Here is a 22206-nt window from a genome sequence, read left to right as displayed (position 1 = left end):
GGAGAAGAAAGCAGAGGTGAAAATCAGATGATGATGATGATGGCTAGTGCCTCTAGAGCTGCGGATTGAGAGATCACTGACAAATAGATTAGATGTAAAAATGATTGATGCAGTTGAATCAAAAGCATAGCTAGGAGTGGGAAAAGCTGCCAGTCAGAGTATGAGAAAAGCAAAAGATAGCCCAGGACAGAGTCCTGAAAGGACTGGACAGAGAAGAGCTTGTGAAGGAGCCTAGGAGGGTGGATGGGAAACGTGTGGACAGAAATGGTGGTAAAGCCCAGAGGAGTGGGCTTTAGGATTAGTGGTCAGTGGTGCAGAATGATCCGGTAAGAGGGAGTGATGACTGGCTCGGTGGGAGAAAGGTCACAGAGAACCCATCTCCACAGAGGGAGGGAGGTGACACAGAGGGCAAGTGAAGCAGCCTTACAGGGAAGCGTAACTTGGAACTGTTCCCATTCCCTGCTGCAGCTGCCTCCCATCATCCTCGGCTCCACCTTGTCATGGATTCGGTTCTTGCTCAGCACCCATAGGCTTCCTTCTCCTTGAACTTTAGTCACATTAGAAACCCTCATTTCCTTAGAGTGTTCCCAGAGGCACCTTCCCTCACTGGTTTTATTTCCCGGTGTCTGACATCTAAGGACAGTTGGTTTTCCACCAGGAATTTGCCCATCATCCTTGATATCTCTGTCCTCTCATCCCCTGCCTTTAAGCAGTCATCAGACTCTGACAATCTACCCCAGTCCCTGCCCACACACTGACCCATCACACCCCATTTTCACTGCTTGATGACCCTCATTCAAATTAACACGGAAATGCTGCCATACCTACATTCCTTCCTGTTCTGTCTTCACTAGGCTGCGTGTGGGGCCCTGCTCTGTATGTATACACTGCACCAACGTAACACCTCACCAGCCATGCTTCCCAAATACCCACAGACAGTCTCAGCCCTTCTTCTAGTGTGGACTCTAAGCTCTTCCAAATTCTATTGACTATTCCAGAATTTGTCTTCCCATATCCCTCGTCTCTGCTCAGCACTGTGTAGCTAACACCTACTAATTGTTTGGCTCTCGGACGTGCATGTTCCTTCCTCAGAACAGCTCTTCATGACTACGTGAAGTCCCTTGCACCCTCTCCTGCTTTCAAGACATCTTCAGAGCCCTGCCATGTTCGTAACTCACTGTTCAGCTCCTGGGTATAAGCTCCATGAAACCAGGAGCCCTTCCCTTTACTCATTGTTTGTATTTGGCACTTAGTTCTTGTAGATCAGAGAGTGAAGCAGGGCTACGGAACTCTGGATATTTAAATACTGGCAGAAGCTCTAAAGGATTGACATTTCAAGCATGGTTACCACATACATGGCTACTGAGGCTAGAAAGGGGGGGATTAGTTCTCAGTGCAGAGAAAAATATAAGCGAAGGTCAGTTGTTTGAAGTTCAGAAATAGAAAAGGAAAGTTTGTAGGCATTTACTCCCGCAAAATAGGAGATGGAATAATCTGCGAAGTTCAGGCATTGCCGGGGAGCAGACGGGAGGAGACTCGGGAATCCTGAAGTACAGATTCCGAGGGAGGGAGAGAAATGGATGAGCTGCCACCCAAGCCCCTGCTGTTACTGTGCATGTCTGAGACTTGGTGTGGTCTAATTCGCAGTCTCTCTGGCCTCTTAATCCTCCTCTTATAATGACCTTTTCCTTCTGCTTTTCTCTTAGGTCAGGGAGCCCAAACTACAGCTAGAACCCAAGTTGGATCCGATCCAAACCCTGAAATCAAGCTGGGCTAGGAGTCTGGTGTGGAGCTGAAGTTTCAGCTGGACTGGCCCTGCCATGCAGGAGGAGCTAAGTGTTGCACTCTCCTGCCCTGGCATGAAGAGCCTCGGGACTCTGTTACCACTGCTGGTGCTGTTGGGAACTACAGTGCCAGGAATCCGGGGTCAGGCTGGGAGCCTGGACCTACAGATAGATGAGGAACAACCAGCAGGCACACTGATTGGCGACATCAGTGCAGGGCTCCCACCAGGCACAGCTCCTCCTCCCATGTACTTTATCTCTGCCCAGGAGGGCAGTGGCGTAGGCACAGACCTCGATATTGATGAGCACAGTGGGGTGGTCTGTACAGCTCGAGTCCTGGACCGTGAGCGGAGAGACCGTTACCGCTTCACTGCAGTCACTCCCGATGGCGCCACCGTTGAAGTTACGGTGAGAGTAGCTGATATCAACGACCATGCACCAGCTTTCCCTCAGGCTCGGGCTGCCCTGCAGATACCTGAACATACAGCTCTTGGCACACGCTACCCACTGGAGCCTGCTCATGATGCAGACGCCGGACGACTAGGAACCCAAGGGTATGCGCTATCTGGTGATGGGGCTGGAGAGACCTTTCGACTGGAGACACGTCCTGGTCCTGGTGGAGCTCCAGTGCCTGAGCTGGTCATTGCTGGGGAACTGGACCGGGAGAACCGCTCACACTACATGTTGCAGCTCGAGGCCTACGATGGTGGCTCACCCCCACGGAGAGCCCAGGCCCTGCTAGATGTGACACTTCTGGATATCAATGACCATGCCCCAGCTTTCAATCAAAGCCGATACCATGCTGTGGTATCTGAGAGTCTGGCCCCTGGAAGTCCTGTCTTGCAGGTGTTTGCATCTGATGCTGATGCTGGTGCAAATGGGGCTGTGACTTATGAGATCAACAGGAGACAGAGTGAAGGTGATGGGCCCTTCTCCATTGATGCTCACACAGGGTTTCTGAAACTGGAGCGCCCACTGGACTTTGAACAAAGGCGAGTTCATGAACTGGTGGTGCAGGCAAGGGATGGTGGGGCTCACCCAGAGCTGGGTTCAGCTTTTGTGACAGTGCATGTGCGAGATGCCAATGACAATCAGCCCTCCATGACTGTCATCTTCCTGAGTGCTGATGGCTCCCCCCGGGTGTCTGAGGCTGCCCCACCGGGACAACTTGTTGCTCGAATCTCTGTGTCAGATCCGGATGATGGTGACTTTGCCCACGTCAATGTGTCCCTGGAAGGTGGAGAGGGCCACTTTGCCCTGAGCACCCAAGACAGTGTCATCTATCTAGTGTGTGTGGCTCGAAGGCTGGATCGGGAGGAGAGGGATGTCTATAACTTGCGAGTCACGGCCACCGACTCAGGCTCACCACCACTTCGGGCTGAAGCTGCCTTTGTGCTACATGTCACTGATGTCAATGACAACGCACCTGCGTTTGACCGCCAGCTCTACCGACCTGAGCCTCTGCCTGAAGTCGCATTGCCCGGCAGCTTTGTGGTACGGGTGACTGCCCGGGATCCTGACCAAGGCACCAATGGTCAGGTCACTTACAGTCTGGCTCCTGGCACTCACACTCACTGGTTCTCCATTGATCCTACGTCAGGCATCATCACCACAGCTGCCACATTGGACTATGAACTAGAACCTCAGCCACAGCTTATTGTGGTGGCCACAGATGGGGGCCTGCCCCCTTTAGTCTCCTCTGCCACAGTTAGTGTGGCCTTACAAGACGTGAATGACAATGAGCCCCAGTTCCAGAGGACTTTCTACAATGCCTCGCTGCCTGAAGGCACCCAGCCCGGAACCTGTTTCCTGCAGGTGGGTAGGCCCTGCTCACAGCACTGTGGGCAACAGTAGGTCTGAGGGTCACAGAGGACCCCAGGGCAGCAGCCTAGCTTTGCAAGTGTTGACAGTGACTTAAGCTGAAGGGTTTGGTCCTGGTCTGTGAGCTCCAACGTCTGTGCAGGTAGTCTAATGAGAAGATGGGGGTGGGGTGCAAGAGTTGAGACTAGTAATCTTGGCAGTTGAAGAAACTATGATAGGACATGGAAGAAAAGTGTCATGTGGTGTCAGGAAACAAAAGGAAGACTCTGCAAAGTCTCTAAACTGCAGGGATGGAGTTTTTGCACACCCACATGGCTCCTGTTTCACAAGGGGTAGACCAGCATTTATGGAGCACTCCGTGAGTAGTCCAGTGTTACGCTCTGCTGGAAGAAACCTCCATCCCTTCCCTTGAACAGGAGCCTTGGCGGGACACATGGATTCAAGGACAAAGATAACAATCTAGTGAGATCCTAGTGTGCAGAGAGGGAGGACCTCACAAGGGATGAGGGAAGAGATAAGAAGAACATGAAGCTAAGGATGCACTCTGAGGCCATACTGCAGAAATCTTTGACCACCATGCGTTAGGGCTTTACTGGGAAAATAGAGGAGGCCTTTGAACTTTGAGTCAGGAAGGGCATGACTGGATTATTTGTTTGCTTTTGGTTTTAAAGTAGCTAGCTGGCTTTTAAGGGTGAAGGGATGGATGTGTGGGTGATAAATCATTCCTCAGCACTGTAAGGCCAGCAGTGTGCTCAGAGCAGAGAATGGGAAAGAGATACTCCCGTTCTCAGGCAGGACTCAGTCTAGATGGGGAGTCACAGCAGTAACTAGCACTGTAGAGGGTGGCACATGAAGTGCTTTGGAAGCCCAGAAGTAATGATGCTTTGCTAGATGAGGACAGCGACACCTGGATTACAGAAAGCTGTTGTAAGACTGTGTTATTCGGGTTGGTCTCAGTTACAGAGATGAAAAAGAGTTTCTAGGGGAGAAGCAAAAAGAGTTGACAGGCTAGACAGCAGGCCTGGGCTTTTCTTAAAAATCTTAGGAAGGCCAGCCTGTCTTGGAAAGATGGCTTTGGTGACCCTGTAAAGCTGCAATAGAGAGGGCAGGAAGAGCTCATCAGACACAGAGCATCTTCTCTGGGTCTGCCTGCTGACCCAGACTTCTAGGCTAGTGCCTGGGTCTGGCTGATTTCTTGCCTTCTGGCCAGATTCTGGATGTTTGCCTGATTCTGCTGTCTGGCTCTACCACCCACTCTCACATGTGTGCACTCTCTTGGCCAGGGCCAGTGGATTATTGCTTCCAAATTTTTCCTCTCCCGGCTAGTTCCCGAAGCACAAGAGCAACTCTCCAGGTGGTTTCCTAGAGGTTTTGCTGTTAGAAACAATGAAGGAAAGACAAAAATGACCACAGGGAGTTCATAAGTGCTACACAGTCTTAACATTTGATTTATGCAATGGACATTTATCAAACATCCGCCACATATGCCAGTCACTGTATCAGGGACACAGAGTGCAGTGATGAGGAAACACAGTTGAAATAAGCCTTAATTTGCAGCGAAATAGCATATTGCAATAAGAAAACTTCCACAATGGGGTAACAGGCAGTATGGAAGTTTTCCCAAAGCACAAGAACTTTTGAATTGAGACCTAGAGAATAAGAGAGAGTTCATGGGATGGTCCGACAAGTGAAAGGCCCCAGGCTGGGTGACATATACAGAGGAATGAGGGAACCTGACTCGTTTAAGGGGCTCTGAGTAGTTCAGTGTTGCTGGAACTTGAGATGTGAGATGAGAAAGTGAGACTGTACAGGAGGCCAGCCAATGAGAGCCCACAATAAGCCAACAAGCCAATGTTTTCCCTATGTGAAACATCGAAGCAGCTGATTGATTAATTGACTAATCTATGCAAATTGGTGTTTTTATCACATGGACATCTGTGTGAGGATGTTCAATGCACAGGAACTAGAATTACAGATAGTTGTGAGCTGCCATGTGGGTGCTGGGAATTGAACCCAAATCCTCTGGAAGAGCAGCCAGTGCTCTAAATCGCTAAGTCATTTCTTCAGCCCTGAAGTTTTTTGTTTGTTTGTTTGGTTGGTTTTTTTAGTACAGGATGAATATGATCAAATTTATCTCTCAACTGGTCAGTATAGACTAGTGGTTTACATCTGGGGGCCGTTTTACATTCCAGAGGAGATACTTAGCAATAGTTAGACATCTTGTACTGTTAGAAGTGATGAGATGCTCCCAGGATCCAGTAGGTAGAGGCCCGGGATAATGTTAACCATGATGTAATGCACACAGTAGCATCCAGCATTAAAAGGGAGTGAGGGGGCTGGGGGAGGAAGAAAAGAATCTGGCCTAAAATGTCAGAAGTGTGGGTTGGATGGTCAGACATCTATAAGAAGGGAATCAGAATAGTCCAATGGAGGGGTGGCTCAGATAGAGAGACACTCAATATAGGGGTGATAATGAAGACTTATTGGATCCCAGGCTGATTGATATTCCAGGCAAGGGAAAAGGAGGAACTAACTTCTGGATTGAGTAAGTGGATGGACGAGTCAGCAGGTTTGAAGGGATCATGGGTTTAGTGTTGGACAGTTTAGATTTAAGGTCACTGTGGGACACCCAGGTGGAGATGTTGAACAGGCATCTGGATTTAACCTAGGGGAATGGTCCCCTAAGCCTGAAGCTTATTCGAGATTGTTCCTGAGGCTGGGAAAGTGAACAAGGTCTGTAGGATGAAAAAAAAAGCCAAGGAAACCATTCAGGGAACAAGATGAACAAAAGCAGCCAGAGGACAGTAAGTGGAGAAGGGCCGATGGTAGGGGGAGCCAATAAGGAGGGGAAGCAAACTATTATAGTAGCAAGAGATCAAAACGGGAGGCATACAAAGGAAGGGTGTCAGGATGGGACCATACAGTAAGTTTAGAGTCTGGTAGGAAGGTTCATAGAAAAGGGTCTCTCTTTTGTCCTTGAAATAGTACTTCTATATGGGTCAAGTGCAAACAAGAGGAGAAGAAACGAAAACTTCTAACAGTGGGGGAGCCTGGGAGACAGAGATGAGAGCACGATGAAAACAGTCTGCATTTACAGAGAAACCTCTGAGCAGGGGTTCAGGAAATTTACTTTGCCTTGGTCATTTCCAGTCAATGACCCCTGAGCCTTTTGGGGGTCACTTCCTGATACTGCCCCCCCCCCATTGCTGTTTATTGCTTTCTTCCTGCAACAGAATCGGAGGCAGAGGTGTTTGACAGCTCCTGAAGGTAGCTGCAGCTGTGGGGATAGACGCAAGGGGGAATTCCGTCTCCTGGGATATCCGGGCCCACAGCCACTGGAAAGAGCTGGAGCAGGAGCTGTTTCCAGGGTTCAGCCATGGCAGGGTCTTAATGTCTCTCAGGAGGATAAACAACAGCACAGATCATTTCTGTCAAGGGCCTGGGCAACAATCAGAAATCCTTGGCCAGCTTTCTTTCTGAGCACATTTTCTGGCTGAGAAGGGGAACTCTGCTGCTTCCTCCTGCAGCATATCATGACCCTGAGGTCACCCTGCCCACAAAGAGCACTTTGTCACTGCCTGCAGCAGTCAGCCACCAGCTAGCCCACTATGGAGGGCCTGGTGTGCACCCAATGTGTAAAACTTAGCGTGAAAGGGAGTTTTGTTACAAAGCAGGGTGATCCGATGCCTACTTTTTCAACGTAGAAGTATGCACAGAGCATGTACAGTGTACCTAGGCGAAAGGGCAGGAGCCGCATCTAGAAATCACAGAGCAGACGCTGTGCTGCTGGGATTCAACAGTGTAATGAACGCTGTCTGTAAAGATCAGACATATGTGCTGGGATTGGTGAGGCCGTACTTGCAATCCTAGCACCTAGCTGAGTGAGGTAGCAGGAGCCTGAATTTAAGGCCAGCCTGAGCTGCATAGTAAGATCCTCATCTGAAAACAACACTCCTGGGGCTGGAGGGATGGCTCAGCAGTTAAGAGCACTGACTGCTCCTCCAGAGGTCCTGGGTTCAAATTCCCACCAACCGCATGGTGGCTCACAACCATCTGTAATGGGATCCAGTTCCCTGTTCTGGTGTGCCTAAAGAGAGCGGCATTCACTCACATACATAAAATAAGTAAATAACTCATTAAAGAGGAATAACAAAGGAGCACCTATGATTTTAAAAACACTCTCTGCACACGAGATTATAAAATATCAATCTTAGTAACTGTTCATCAACCAATTCTCCGCCTGAGCCGAGTAGGACAGTTGATGAGGATAGCCCTTGGCGCTCGACCTTGTACTTGGTCCTCACTATATGCAGATTCACTATTCTCTGTAAAATGTACTTGTAATGTATTTGTAACCCCAGACATGTGTAGAGTCACCTGATATGTAGGTTCCTACCCTGAGGCTGAGGCAGGTGACATTTCGCTTCCTGTTTCAGTTCTCATCCTGTGACCAAGTGAACTTGCATTCTCTTTCAGTGACACTTTTTGTTGCATGCTTGTGCTTTTTACTAGTGATTTTGTCATTCCAAACAGTCTCCTGGTAGAACAGTAGGGATTTACTTAGTGCAGCAGAAGGCTGTGATGTACCTTTTAGAATAAAATGCATGTTTAGATGAGCGTTGGTCAGACATGAGTTATAGTATCTGAGTACCATGGCTGCATCTTTACCGTATTATGTCTGGGAAGGCGATGCTAATGAATCAACTCCATGTATTAAAGTGCCTTTAAACGCACATCAAATAAGGTTACCCATTGATGACTGATTGCAGCTGTGCTGCTGCCCACAGGGATTCATGCAGAAAACAGTCTGTCTCCTGGGATATCTGGGCCCACAGCCACAGTAAAGAGCTGTTTCCAAGGTTCAGCCTTGGCAGGGTCTTATTTGCTATTTAACAAAAAAACAATTGTAGCCAGAGCCTCCCAGGAACCTAAGTGGTGGGATCTGGCGTGGGGCTGGGTTTTAGTTCAGGTTCTAGTCCTCTGTGCATCTCCGTTTAGCCCTTACTTTTCTGACCAGCAAGAGGGGGCATCACTTACCCCAGCCTCTCTCCAGGTAACAGCCACAGATGCCGACAGTGGCCCATTTGGCCTCCTCTCCTATTCCTTGGGTGCTGGGCTTGGAGCTTCTGGGTCTCCCCCATTCCGCATTGATGCCCACAGTGGTGAGGTGTGTACCACCCGGATCCTGGACCGTGACCAGGGACCTTCAAGCTTTGACTTCACAGTGACAGCCATCGATGGGGTAAGTAAACAGACCTTGGCCACGGAGGTTGGGATGGAGTTCTCACCGAAGTTAGACGAGGCCTACTGACTGATGGCTACATGTCCCACCAGGGAGGTCTCAAGTCCATGGTGTACGTGAAGGTGTTTGTGGCAGACGAGAATGACAACCCACCTCAGTTTTACCCACGGGAGTACGCTGCCAGCCTGAGTGCTCAGAGCACCCCAGGCACAGCTGTGCTGAGGGTGCACGCCCATGACCCTGACCAGGGACCCCATGGGCGGCTTTCCTACCACATCCTGGCTGGCAACAGCCCGCCACTCTTTGCATTGGATGCACACTCAGGTAAGGATCCACCAGGACCTGCTACCAGCCTCCTCTCCCCGCCTACCTAAATAATATATTGCCTCCTCTTTCCAGGACCTTCCCCCATTCCTTCCTTCATCTACTTTTTCTTTTCTTCCTTCTCCAGGACTGCTGACAGTAGCCTGGCCCTTAGGCAGACGGGCTAATTCTGTGGTGCAGCTGGAGATCGGGGCTCAGGATGGAGGTGGTCTGCAGGCAGAACCTATTGCCCGAGTCAACATCAGCATTGTGCCTGGAACCCCCACACCACCTATATTTGAGCAACTACAGTATGTTTTTTCTGTGCCAGAGGATGTGGCACCAGGCACCAGTGTTGGCGTAGTCCAGGCACACAACCCACCAGGTATCAGATATCCCAGTGTCATGGTGAACCGAGTACAGCATTCCACAGGGAGCCCTAATAAAAACAGTATGGCACATGAATGCCTCCTTAATGCCAACCAGTTTCCCTGCCAACACCTGCCCCTTTCTGAATACTCGGTGAAGCATGAATGTGGGATCTGCTCTTTGGGGGATTAATAGGTGACCCCCTACCTCTTTCCTAATCTTTCTCTCTTTCTCCCTAGGTCGCTTAGGGCCTGTGACCCTCACCCTATCAGGTGGGGACCCCCGAGGGCTCTTCTCCCTAGATTCAGCCTCGGGGCTATTAAAAACACTTCGTCCTCTGGACCGGGAGCTTCTGGGACCTGTCCTAGAGCTAGAGGTTCGAGCAGGCAGCGGAACCCCCCCAGTTTTCTCTGCTGCTCGGATCCGTGTGCTTCTGGATGATGTGAACGATAACTCTCCTGCCTTCCCTGCACCTGAAGACACTGTGTTGTTGCCACAAAACACTGCTCCAGGGACTCCTGTCTATACACTGCGTGCTCTAGATCCCGACTCGGGAGCTAACAGTCGAGTCACCTTTAGTCTACTTGCTGGAGGTGATGGATTGTTCACTGTGGACCCTACCACGGGCCACGTCCGGCTCATGGGACCTCTAGGGCCTCCAGGGGGACCACCCCATGAGTTGGAAGTGGAGGCCCAGGATGGAGGCTCCCCACCACGCACCAGCCACTTTCGACTTCGTGTGGTGATACAGGATTTGGGAATCCATGGGTTGGCTCCACGATTTGACAGCCCTACCTACCGAGTGGACTTGCCCTCAGGCACTACCACTGGAACTCAGATCTTGCAAGTGCAGGCCCAGGCACCAGATGGGAGCCCCGTCACTTACCATCTTGCAGCAGATGGAGCCAGTAACCCCTTTGGCCTGGAGTCACAGAGTGGGTGGCTGTGGGTACGGGCAGCATTAGACCGTGAGTCCCAGGAGTTATACACATTGAAGGTGATGGCTGTATCTGGTTCCAAAGCTGAATTGGGGCAACAGACAGGCACAGCCACAGTGAGGGTCGTTATCCTCAACCAAAATGACCACAGTCCCCGCTTGTCTGAAGAGCCCACCTTTCTGGCTGTAGCAGAGAACCAACCCCCAGGGACCAGTGTAGGCCGAGTCTTTGCCACTGACAAAGACTCAGGTCCTAATGGGCGTCTGACCTACAGCCTTCAACAGCTTTCAGAAGACAGCAAGGCCTTCCGCATCCACCCCCAGACTGGTAAGCACTTGGACCTCACAGCCTCATCTTCAGACTGGCAAATACTCAGACAGGGCCCCTAGCCCAGATGTTGGCTCTAATGATCAAGGTTGAGCATGGAGTTCAGCCTTGGTGTTTACCCACATTTCCTAGCCACAGCTAGTTCCCAGGTTCTGCATCCTTAAACATTCCATCACAGTCTCCATCTTCACTTCCAGGAGAAGTGACTACACTCCAAACCCTGGACCGAGAGCAACAGAGCAGCTTCCAGCTCCTGGTCCAGGTGCAGGATGCGGGCAGTCCACCTCGCAGCGCCACAGGCACTGTGCATGTCGCGGTGCTTGACCTCAACGACAACAGTCCTACCTTCCTGCAGGCTTCAGGGGCTGCTGGTGGAGGTCTCCCTATCCAGGTATGTAAAGTACCAGGGCCGTGTTCTGAAGAAGTATAAGAGAGATGGAAGGGGTCTCTCCATTAAGCTGTGAGTATAGGTAAGAGAGATCACCTCGTAGAACAGGTATAAGACAAAAGGGGGAAAAGTTGTACCTGTGTACAGATGGATGAAAGCCAATTCTGGGTCATTTTAAGCATTGGAAGAAGACAACTTTAGGCAAGTTGTGTTCCCACAGGTACCAGACCGAGTGCCTCCAGGAACACTGGTGACAACTCTGCAGGCCAAAGATCCAGATGAGGGGGAGAATGGGACCATCCTATACACCCTAACTGGTATGGGGGCAGGAAGGAGGGAACCTGGGAGTGATCAGAGCTCTCATGGCCTGCCTTGCTCTGGCTGCCAAAACCTCATCTTTCCTCTCTGCTTGTCCCCAGGTTCTGGCTCTGAGCTCTTCTCTCTGCATCCTCACACGGGGGAGCTGCACACTGCGGCATCTCTGATTAGAGCTGAGAGGCCTCACTATGTGCTAACTCTTAGCGCTCACGACCAGGGCAGCCCCCCTCGAAGTGCCAGCCTCCAACTGCTCGTACAGGTATGACTGTCTTTCCTAGAATCCCCTGGTCTGGCCCTCTGGGTCTCCTCCTCTAGATCCATATTCTTGAGATCCTTCGACTCCCTTTGTCAGTCTACCCTGATCACCCTTCCCTAGTACCCAAGAAACCATCACAGACATGCTTTTACACGGATCCTTCTGATTCAGTTTCCCTGCTCTGGTATGCAATAGGTGCTTCCCTCGACTCGTATGGTGGAGTCACCAGATCTCGTAGAAGCTGACTCAGCGGCAACAGTGCCTGTAGTACTGACAGTTACAGCAGCTGAGGGGCTTCGACCTGGATCCCTGTTAGGTTCGGTGGCCCCGCAGGAGCCAGCTAGTATGGGCGTACTCACCTATACTCTGGTTGGTGGAGCCGACCCCGAGGGCACCTTCGCTCTGGACTCAGCCTCAGGTCGCCTGTACTTGGCCCGTGTCTTGGACTTTGAGTCTGGGCCGGCTTGGCGCGCGCTCACGGTGCGCGCCGAGGGGCCGGGAGGTGCAGGAGCGCGGCTGATGAGAGTGCAGGTGCGCGTGCAAGACGAGAACGAGCACGCGCCCGCTTTTGCACGCGACCCCCTGGCACTGGCGCTACCTGAGAACCCTGAGCCCGGCGCCACGCTGTATACTTTCCGTGCTTCAGACGCGGATGGCCCAGGTCCCAACAGTGACGTGCGATACCGCCTGCTGAGGCAGGAACCCCCGGTTCCCGCCCTGCGCTTGGACGCGCGCACCGGGGCGCTCAGCGCTCCTCGTGGTCTGGATCGGGAGACCACACCCGCGCTGTTGCTGATCGTGGAAGCCACAGACAGACCAGCCAATGCCAGCCGCCGCAAGGCAACGCGCGTCTCGGCGCGGGTCTTTGTCACGGATGAAAATGACAACGCCCCTGTCTTCGCCTCACCATCACGGATGCGCCTCCCAGAGGATCAGCCTCCTGGGCCTGCGGCGCTGCACGTGGTAGCTCGGGATCCAGATCTGGGGGAGGCTGCCCGTGTGTCCTATCGTCTTGCGGCTGGAGGGGATGGCCACTTCCGGCTACATGCGACCACTGGTGAGAGTAGGGCCGGAGATTGGGAGGCGTGGAGGGTGCTGAAGTGCAAGGAAAGCTAAGGCAGGCTACCAACTACCTTACTTCTTGATCTCTAGGAGCGCTGTCCGTGGTGCGGCCCTTGGACCGTGAACAGCGAGCTGAGCATGTACTGACAGTGGTGGCCTCGGACCATGGCTCGCCGCCACGTTCATCCACTCAGCTCCTGACTGTCAGTGTTGTTGACGTCAACGACGAGGCACCCGCTTTCCCTCAGCAGGAGTACAACGTCATCCTTCGTGAGAACAGTCCGCCTGGCACTTCTCTGCTCACACTGAAGGCAACTGACCCTGACCTTGGTAAGACCCGTGGGAAGGAATTTTGGGAGTGATGGAATTGGGAGTGAATTGTGAGAGGGATGGAGTGAGGGAATAAAAAGTATACTTACTCTATCTGATCGTCCTCCATACTGCCTCTCCTCAGGGGCCAATGGGCAAGTGACTTATGGGGGTGTCTCTGGCGAGAGCTTCTCTCTGGACCCAAACAGTGGAGTTCTTACGACTCTGAGGGCTCTGGACCGGGAGGAGCAGGAGGAGATCAATTTGACAGGTACACTGACAGGACCTTCAAAAGCTAGAGGTTTTGTATACAACAATATAGCTCCTGTTACATTTTGGGAGCATCAAGGTAGGATGCAGGAAGAATTAACTTCTAGCCTGTCTACACTAGTTTTCCAGTGCATATTGTCACCACCAAGCCTTCTACGCCTCCGGATTATACTGCAGCCACTCAGCAGAGGAGCATATTTATATTATTTGCAGAGAGGTTAAGTGACTTGGATTAACAAGGATTGGAAGTAGCAGGCCTGAGTGTTGAGTGCAGGCTTTGATGCCTAATTTATTGTCTTTCCTGTCTCATCACCTCCAACTGAAGCTGTATCTTGCATGTAGGCAACATGAGGCATAGGGAGGAAGGAACGTTTTCTGGCATTGTTGTGTATGTCCATGCAGGTGCCCCAAGGTATGCTGTGAGATAGACATTTTCTGTTTTATACGTGCACTGTACTATGGGTTTCTCCATGGCACGGGGTAGGGTACATCTTGATGGTTTTGTTTCTCCACAGTATATGCCCGGGACAGGGGCTTGCCACCCCTGTTAACTCACATCACAGTGCGAGTGACTGTGGAAGATGAGAATGACCATAGTCCAACTTTTGGGAACACCCATCTCTCCCTGGAAGTGCCAGAAGGCCAGGACCCCCAAACCCTTACCACACTACGAGCCTCTGATCCGGATGGGGGACTCAACGGACAGCTCCAGTACCGCATCCTTGGTGAGAGTCGCCAGTGCCACAAGAGCACTCTGCTTGGCAGCGCCTACACGCCTGGTTCTTGGCCCTTGCCGGTTTCTGTGAACGTTTCTGTGTCTCTTTCTGCTGCTTCTGTGTCTTTCCTGCACATCAGTGTATTTGAGGCACCTCTTCAGGCACCTCCATCTCTTTTCTTTCTCTACACCTATTTACTTTACCCTATTCCTTTCCTTATGTTTTATTTTTATATTCCTTTTATTCTTATATTTGTATATATTTTATTCTTGTATCTTCTATTCCTTATATACCACACAGTCAATTATCCTCAAACATCTTTGGTTTCGGAGACTCTTACAACTTTGTGTATATGCAATGGCATCTCAACTATGTTGCTCAGGCTGGTCTTGAACTCATGACTGATTTCAGGCTTTAGAGTACCTGAGATTATATCACTAACCCAGCTACACTCTTACATTTTGAGAATCCTAAAGGGTTCTTATGTAACATGTTAAGGATCAATATTTGCTGTGTTTCATATTAAAACTTACCAAAAAATTAAATATCATGAAGGAACAATTAAGGGTGTCCCTTGCTATTTCTGAATAGGCACAGGAAAATGTTAGGATTTCAGACAGATTGTTGAATAGTATTGAGGTGGCCGTAATCTTAAGTGTTACTGAAGGTAGCCAGCAGGAACTGAATTTCTGATAATGCACTTATTTTTTTCTGTCTAGAATATTCTGGAAAACACAAATACAAGTTCTGCCAGCCAAGTAATAGTGTCACGCAGCAGCCACAAACCCCACTTTACATTTGTGAAGGGAGAGTGAAAAGACTACACAATGTCTTAGGAAAATACTTTGATCATATATACATACATATATATGATATATATGGCATATATAATATACGCATATGATATATGTGATATATATATGATTATATATATGATATATATCATATATACATTGAAAGGGTCCAAAGGACTCAGGGGCCCCCAAGATCACACCCTGTGTGTTTTATAGTGTCTTTCTTTGCCCTTGACATTTCTGTTTTCTTTGTTCTTTTCCTTTCCTCCAGCTCCCTTCTGCCTCTTGTTTTCTGCTGTTATCTACAAGGCACCCCACCTGCTAACACGTACATGTTTGTGTGTTCATATTCTCTGCAGGTGGGGACCCTTCAGGAGCCTTTGCACTAGATCTCACTTCTGGGGAGTTTGGCACCACGAGGCCACTAGACCGGGAGGTAGAGCCTGCATTCCAGCTGCAGATAGAGGCCAGAGATGGAGGCCAGCCAGCCCTTAGTGCGACCTTGCTTGTGACAGTGACAGTGCTGGATGCCAATGACCATGCGCCAGCCTTTCCTGTGCCTTCTTATTCTGTAGAGGTACCTGAGGATGCACCTGTCGGGACCCTACTGCTGCAACTACAGGCTCATGACCCGGATGAGGGGGACAATGGCCGTGTGATGTACTACCTGGGTGCAGGTACAGCAGGGGCCTTCCTGCTGGAGCCTACCTCTGGGGAACTGAGCACAGCCACAGCCTTGGACAGAGAGCACTGTGCCAGCTACGCCTTTTCTGTGACTGCAGTGGATGGTGCAGCTGCTGGGCCTCTGAGCACTACAGTACCAATCACCGTCACGGTTCGTGATGTCAATGATCACGCACCCGCTTTCCCCACCAGTCCTCTGCGCCTCCGCCTACCCCGCCCAGGTCCTAGCCTCAACAAACCAACCCTGGCTCTGGCCACGCTTCGAGCTGAAGATCGAGATGCTGGTGCCAATGCCTCCATTCTATACCGGCTGGCAGGCACACCACCACCTGGCACCACTGTGGACTCTTACACTGGTGAAATCCGTGTGGCTCGATCCCCTGCGGCTCTTGGACCTCGGGATCGTGTCCTCTTCATCGTGGCTACTGACCTTGGCCGCCCAGCTCGCTCTGCCACTGGTGTGGTCATTGTTGGGATACAAGGAGAGCCTGAGCGTGGACCCCGCTTTCCCAGAGCTAATAATGAGGCTGTGCTCCGTGAAAATGCACCACCAGGTGGGTCTCTGGTTACATGTGCCAGATTTGAATCCCTGGAAAGCCTGGGGTTAATCACTGACAATGTAGTGACCGTCGTCCAACCAATACCACGTTTCCTCTCTTGTCTTCCCTACAGGGACTCCAGTTATCTCCCCAAAGGCTGTCCATTCAGGAGGCTCAAATGGACCAATTACCTATAGCATTCTCAGTGGGAATGAGAGAGGGATTTTCTCCATCCAACCTAGCACAGGTAAGGAACAAGAACAGAGAGGGGAAAGGCCCCGGGGTGGGGGTGGGAGAGCAGGTTCTCTGGGCCAGAGGACTCTTTGGTGGGAGCAGTTGCCCTTAGACAAAGAGGCTCCAGAACAAGGATAGGAGCTATCACTGATGCAGCCCATCTCCCACAGGAACCATCACAGTTCAGTCAGCAGAGGGGCTTGACTTTGAGACAAACCCACGGCTACGACTGGTGCTACAGGCAGAGAGTGGAGGAGCCTTTGCTTTCTCGGTGCTGACCCTGACCCTTCAAGATGCCAATGACAATGCTCCCCGTTTCCTGCAGCCTCACTACGTGGCTTTCCTGCCAGAGTCCCGACCCTTGGAAGGGCCCCTGCTGCAGGTGCGGGCTGTAATGGGAAAACAAGGGACGGGGCTGGTCAGACTGACTTGTGGCCGAGCCAGGGTTAGCAATCTTCTACACTCACCAGGTGGAAGCAGACGACCTGGATCAAGGCTCTGGAGGACAGATCTCCTACAGTCTGGCTGCATCCCAGCCAGCACGGGGCTTGTTCCATGTAGACCCAGCCACAGGCACTATCACTACCACAGCCATCCTGGACCGGGAAATCTGGGCTGAAACACGGTGAGACCCGGCACCTCTGGGTCCAAGCCCCACAAATCTGTGTGTATGCAAGCCCTGACTTGGGTTTCTCTCACTCCCCAGGCCACACCCTGAATCCTTCCAATGTGAAGCTTTGTCCTGAACCCTCCTTATCCATCCCAGGGTCCACTCCTATTTCTAGGCCATGCTCCCTGACTAAGTATGCTCTGTGTCTAGGCTGGTACTGATGGCCACAGACAGAGGAAGCCCAGCATTGGTGGGCTCAGCTACCCTGACAGTGATGGTCATCGATACCAATGACAATCGCCCCACCATCCCCCAGCCCTGGGAGCTCCGCGTGTCAGAAGGTAAGATTTGGATAAAGCAAGATGCAGAGGGCTCCGGTGATGAGGATAATTCTACAGTCACCTTTCCCTTGTGTTTTGCAGATGCACTGCTGGGCTCAGAGATCGCACAGGTGACTGGGAATGATGTGGATTCTGGACCAGTGCTATGGTATGTGCTGAGCCCATCTGGACCCCAGGATCCCTTCAGTATTGGCCGATATGGAGGACGTGTCTCCCTCACGGGCCCCCTGGACTTTGAGCAATGTGACCACTACCACCTACAGCTGCTGGCACATGATGGGCCTCATGAGGGCCATGCCAACCTCACAGTGCTTGTGGAAGATGTCAATGACAATGTACCCATCTTCTCACAGAGCCTCTACCAGGTATCATCTCTGTCTTGATGTCCCCATACCTGGGTATGGGTCTCTTCCTGTTGGAGCAATAGAACAGAGGTAGAAGTGTCTAGACTAGGCTGGATGTTAGGATTGATCTTGGAATGGGTGGAGAGTGTCCCATTTTACGCTGGCTTTCCAGGTCCTGGGAACTTCATCCAAGTTCTGCATCCAGTGGTGAGAAGGGAGAGGGCGGGCAATTCTTACCCCAAAGCTAAGGAGTATGGTTCTGAGCTGGACACCAAGGTCAGTTCATGGAGCCAAGCTCTAGCTTATAGGCTAAGGTGGACATAGGGCAGCTGCGAAGCTTGGCTGTGAGTACTTTCTGTTGCTCCTCAGGTAATGATGTTAGAGCACACCCCTCCTGGCAGCGCCATTCTCTCCGTCTCTGCCACTGACAGAGACTCAGGTGCCAATGGTCACATATCCTACCATCTGGCTTCCCCTGCTGAGGGCTTCAGTGTCGACACTAACAATGGTATGTCCTCCCCATAATCCAATCCCTTTATTGTTGTCCGATCCCCTATATTTGGTGCTGAGTCCTAAAATTGGTTACTTCATCATATTATTTCTGGATCTCTGACCCAGTGAGGGCGTCCATTCCACCCTACCTTTGATGAAAAGAAAATGTCCCTCCCGACTGTATGTCTAGAAGCTGTTTCCTGAACTTTGAATTCCCGAGGACACTGCACACTGTCCCAGCACATGGGCCCTTCCTACGAGTCCTGACTCCCAAAGCCATTGCCCAGACCCTGGAGAATAGCTCTTGTTAGCACAGTGACATCACTGAATGCTTGTTTCTTCCCCTCACCTTCTCTTCTCAGGAACTCTGTTCACAACAGTGGGAGCAATGGCCTTGGGCCATGAGGGGCCAGGAGTGGTAGATGTGGTGCTGGAAGCACGAGACCATGGGGCTCCAGGCCGGTCAGCACAGGCCACGGTGCATGTGCAGCTGAAAGACCAGAATGACCATGCCCCAAGCTTCACGTTGCCACACTACCGTGTTGCTGTGTCTGAAGATTTACCCCCTGGTTCCACCCTGCTCACCCTGGAGGCCATAGATGCTGATGGAAGCCGCAGCCATGCTACTGTAGACTACAGTATTATCAGTGGCAATCGGGGCCGAGTTTTCCAGCTGGAACCCCGCCTGGCTGAGGTTGGGGACGGTGTTGGGCCAGGTCCCCAGGCTTTGGGCTGCCTAGTGTTGCTTGAGCCTCTAGACTTTGAAAGCCTGACACAGTACAATTTAACTGTGACCGCAGCTGACCGGGGACAGCCACCCCGCAGTTCAGCCGTGCCCGTGACTGTCACTGTACTGGATGTCAATGACAACCCACCTGTCTTTACTCGAGCATCCTACCGTGTGACAGTACCTGAGGACATGCCTGTTGGAGCTGAGCTATTGCATGTGGAGGCCTCTGATGCTGACCCTGGACCTCATGGCCTTGTGCATTTCACCCTTAGCTCGGGTGATCCTTTAGGCCTCTTTGAGCTGGATGAGAACTCGGGTGCTCTGAGGCTGGCCCACCCTTTGGACTGCGAAACCCAGGCTCAACATCAGCTTGTGGTGCAGGCAGCTGACCCTGCTGGAACACACTTTGCTCTGGTACCGGTGACAGTTGAGGTCCAGGATGTGAATGACCATGGTCCAGCCTTCCCATTGAGCCTGCTCAGTACTAGCCTTGCTGAGAATCAGCCTCCAGGCACTCTTGTGACCACGCTACATGCAATGGATGGGGATGCTGGGACTTTTGGTAGACTCCGATACACACTGTTGGAGGCAGTGCCAGGGCCCGAGGGTCGTGAGGCATTCTCACTGAACAGCTCAACAGGGGAATTGCGGGCACGGGTACCTTTTGACTATGAGCACACAGGAAGCTTCCGTCTACTAGTGGGCGCTGCTGATGCTGGGAATCTCTCGGCTTCTGTCACCGTGTCGGTGCTGATCACTGGAGAAGATGAATATGACCCTGTATTCCTGGCTCCATCTTTCCATTTCCAAGTGCCTGAAGGTGCCCAGCGTGGCCACAGCCTGGGCCATGTGCAGGCCACAGATGAGGACGGAGGTGCTGATGGTCTGGTGCTCTATTCGCTGGCTACCTCTTCCCCCTATTTTGGTATCAACCAGACAACAGGTGCTTTGTACTTGCGAGTGGACAGTCGGGCACCAGGAAGTGGAACAGCCACCTCTGGGGGTGGGGGCCGGACCCGACGTGAAGCACCGCGGGAGTTAAGGCTGGAGGTAGTAGCGAGAGGGCCTCTGCCTGGATCGCGGAGTGCCACAGTGCCTGTGACTGTGGATATTACCCACACTGCTCTAGGCCTGGCACCTGACCTCAACTTGCTATTGGTTGGGGCTGTGGCAGCTTCTTTGGGAGTTGTGGTGGTGCTGGCCCTGGCAGCTCTTGTCCTGGGCCTTGTTCGGGCACGGAGCCGCAAGGCTGAGGCAGCCCCTGGCCCAATGTCACAGACAGCACCCATAGCCAGTAGCTCTTTACAGAAACTGGGTCGGGAACCCCCCAGTCCACCACCCTCTGAACACCTGTATCATCAGACTCTTCCCAGCTATGGTGGGCCAGGAGCTGGAGGTCCCTACCCCCGTGGTGGCTCCTTGGACCCTTCACATTCAAGTGGCCGAGGCTCAGCAGAGGCTGCAGAGGATGATGAGATACGCATGATCAACGAGTTTCCCCGTGTGGCCAGTGTGGCCTCCTCCCTGGCCGCCCGAGGCCCTGACTCGGGCATCCAGCAGGATGCAGATGGACTGAGTGACACGTCTTGCGAGCCTCCTGCCCCTGACACCTGGTACAAGGGCAGGAAGGCAGGGCTGCTGCTGCCAGGCGCAGGAGCCACTCTGTACCGAGAGGAGGGGCCTCCAGCCACTGCTACAGCCTTCCTGGGGGGCTGTGGCCTGAGCCCTGCACCCACTGGGGACTATGGCTTCCCAGCAGATGGGAAGCCATGTGTAGCTGGAGCGCTGACGGCCATCGTGGCTGGTGAGGAAGAGCTCCGTGGCAGCTATAACTGGGACTACCTGTTGAGCTGGTGCCCTCAGTTCCAGCCTCTGGCCAGTGTCTTCACAGAGATTGCTCGGCTCAAGGATGAAGCCCGTCCATGTCCTCCCGCTCCCCGTATTGACCCACCACCCCTCATCACTGCTGTGGCCCACCCAGGAGCCAAGTCTGTTCCCCCAAAGCCTGCAAGCACGGCTGCCACCCGGGCCATCTTCCCACCAGCCTCTCACCGCTCCCCTATCAGCCATGAAGGCTCCCTCTCCTCAGCTGCCATGTCCCCCAGCTTCTCACCCTCACTGTCTCCTTTGGCTGCTCGCTCTCCTGTTGTCTCACCATTCGGGGTAGCCCAGGGCCCCTCAGCTTCAGCACTCAGCACAGAGTCTGGCCTGGAGCCTCCCGATGACACAGAGCTGCGCATCTAGCTGTGGCCCTAACTGGGCCCCGACCTGGGACACGTCCAGTGTCCCCAAAGCAGGCCCCATTCTCAGCCTGCCCTGGGCAGCCTCGGACCATGACTGGCCATGGGGAGGCCACCACCAGTCCCCAGCTCTCCACCCCAAACTCTTGTAGTTGGGACAGGTCCCACATTTCTCCACAGTCCCCTCAGCACTAGGACCACAAAGGGCCTGTTGGTCACTGACCTGTGGCCAGATCCAGTGTGGAGAGAAATAAGAAAGAGGCAACCGCCTTGGGTTCTCTTCAGCCAAGACTTCCTGCCCTGCACCAGCACCCTGCGATGGAGCTGAGACTTTATTTATTGGGGGGTAGGGGGATGGAGGAGGTCCCTCCAACCTGTTTGGGCCTAACTCTTGGGTTCTTCTGACGTCCCTGCCCCTGCCCAGAACAAGTGCCAATTCTCACTCTGGAGCCTTAATAAACTGCAGTTTGTATCCAGCCTCTGGCTTTGTTCTGTCAGGGTAACCAGAAGTCACTGGCATAGCACTGTGGATACCTGGCACAGTAGCTAAGGAGGCCCAGAGGGAGGGAGCAGATCAGGACATTGGGAGTATGGCACTGGGAGCTCAAAAGCCTAGCTTTGGGCCCTCTGCAGCTTTTCCCTCTAAAGTGGTCAGGACTTGAGCTGTAGCAGTTTCCTGCAGAGACTGGCTAAGTAGGAAGCAGTCTAGGGTTCTAAGCCTGAGAATTCAATGTGGTGATTATTAAGAGCAGGTAAGTGAAGAAACCCCCAATTCTACTGGCCTCCACGCGTGCACACACACGTACACACACACACACACACACACACACACACACACACACACACACCTCAGAACCATGAAATGCCCACATTCATAAGAGCTCACATTAGTTGAATCTTTGCCAAATCAGTCTTGGTTCCATTTGCTTGCTTTATTGCACTGTCCGTTTTTACTCCTAAGTACGAGGCACATTGCTTTTGTCTAACAGTCATTGAATTTTACATGAAGAAAACCTAGGCTCTGAGAGCTTGTTTTGCTAATATTCTACAGCCAGGAGAGTAGCCCACACCTATAGGGCTTCAGAGCCCACTCTT

The 22206-nt window shown here is 52.1% G+C and overlaps 2 protein-coding genes across 2 annotated transcripts in view; both read left to right on the top strand.

The window, feature by feature from the left end:
• The window catches only part of LOC148007780 (uncharacterized), a 31661-nt gene extending 29865 nt beyond the window's left edge, over positions 1–1796 (top strand). The window contains exon 3 of the mRNA XM_087603840.1: positions 1707–1796. Coding sequence (XP_087459966.1) covers positions 1707–1796 — 90 coding nt within the window. The remainder of the gene's footprint in view (positions 1–1706) is intronic.
• On the top strand, positions 1707–21587 carry Dchs1 (dachsous cadherin-related 1). Its single transcript, NM_001107544.2, is given in 20 exon segments — positions 1707–3599; positions 8659–8847; positions 8940–9171; positions 9299–9535; positions 9759–10784; positions 10982–11175; positions 11393–11489; positions 11592–11749; positions 11942–12803; positions 12899–13138; positions 13263–13388; positions 13903–14112; positions 15257–16135; positions 16254–16367; positions 16525–16736; positions 16825–16979; positions 17175–17305; positions 17387–17670; positions 18019–18157; positions 18504–21587. Coding segments are annotated over 20 exon segments (9876 nt in total). The 5' UTR covers positions 1707–1820; the 3' UTR covers positions 21116–21587.
• The last annotated feature ends 619 nt before the right edge of the window (positions 21588–22206 follow it).

This window comes from Rattus norvegicus, chromosome 1, assembly GCF_021556685.1.
Source record: "Rattus norvegicus strain SHRSP/BbbUtx chromosome 1, alternate assembly SHRSP_T2T, whole genome shotgun sequence".
In the NCBI taxonomy this organism is placed as follows: Eukaryota; Metazoa; Chordata; class Mammalia; order Rodentia; family Muridae; genus Rattus; species Rattus norvegicus.
The sequence above is the reverse complement of the archived record's forward strand: the minus strand, read 5'-3'. Positions and strand labels throughout refer to the sequence as shown.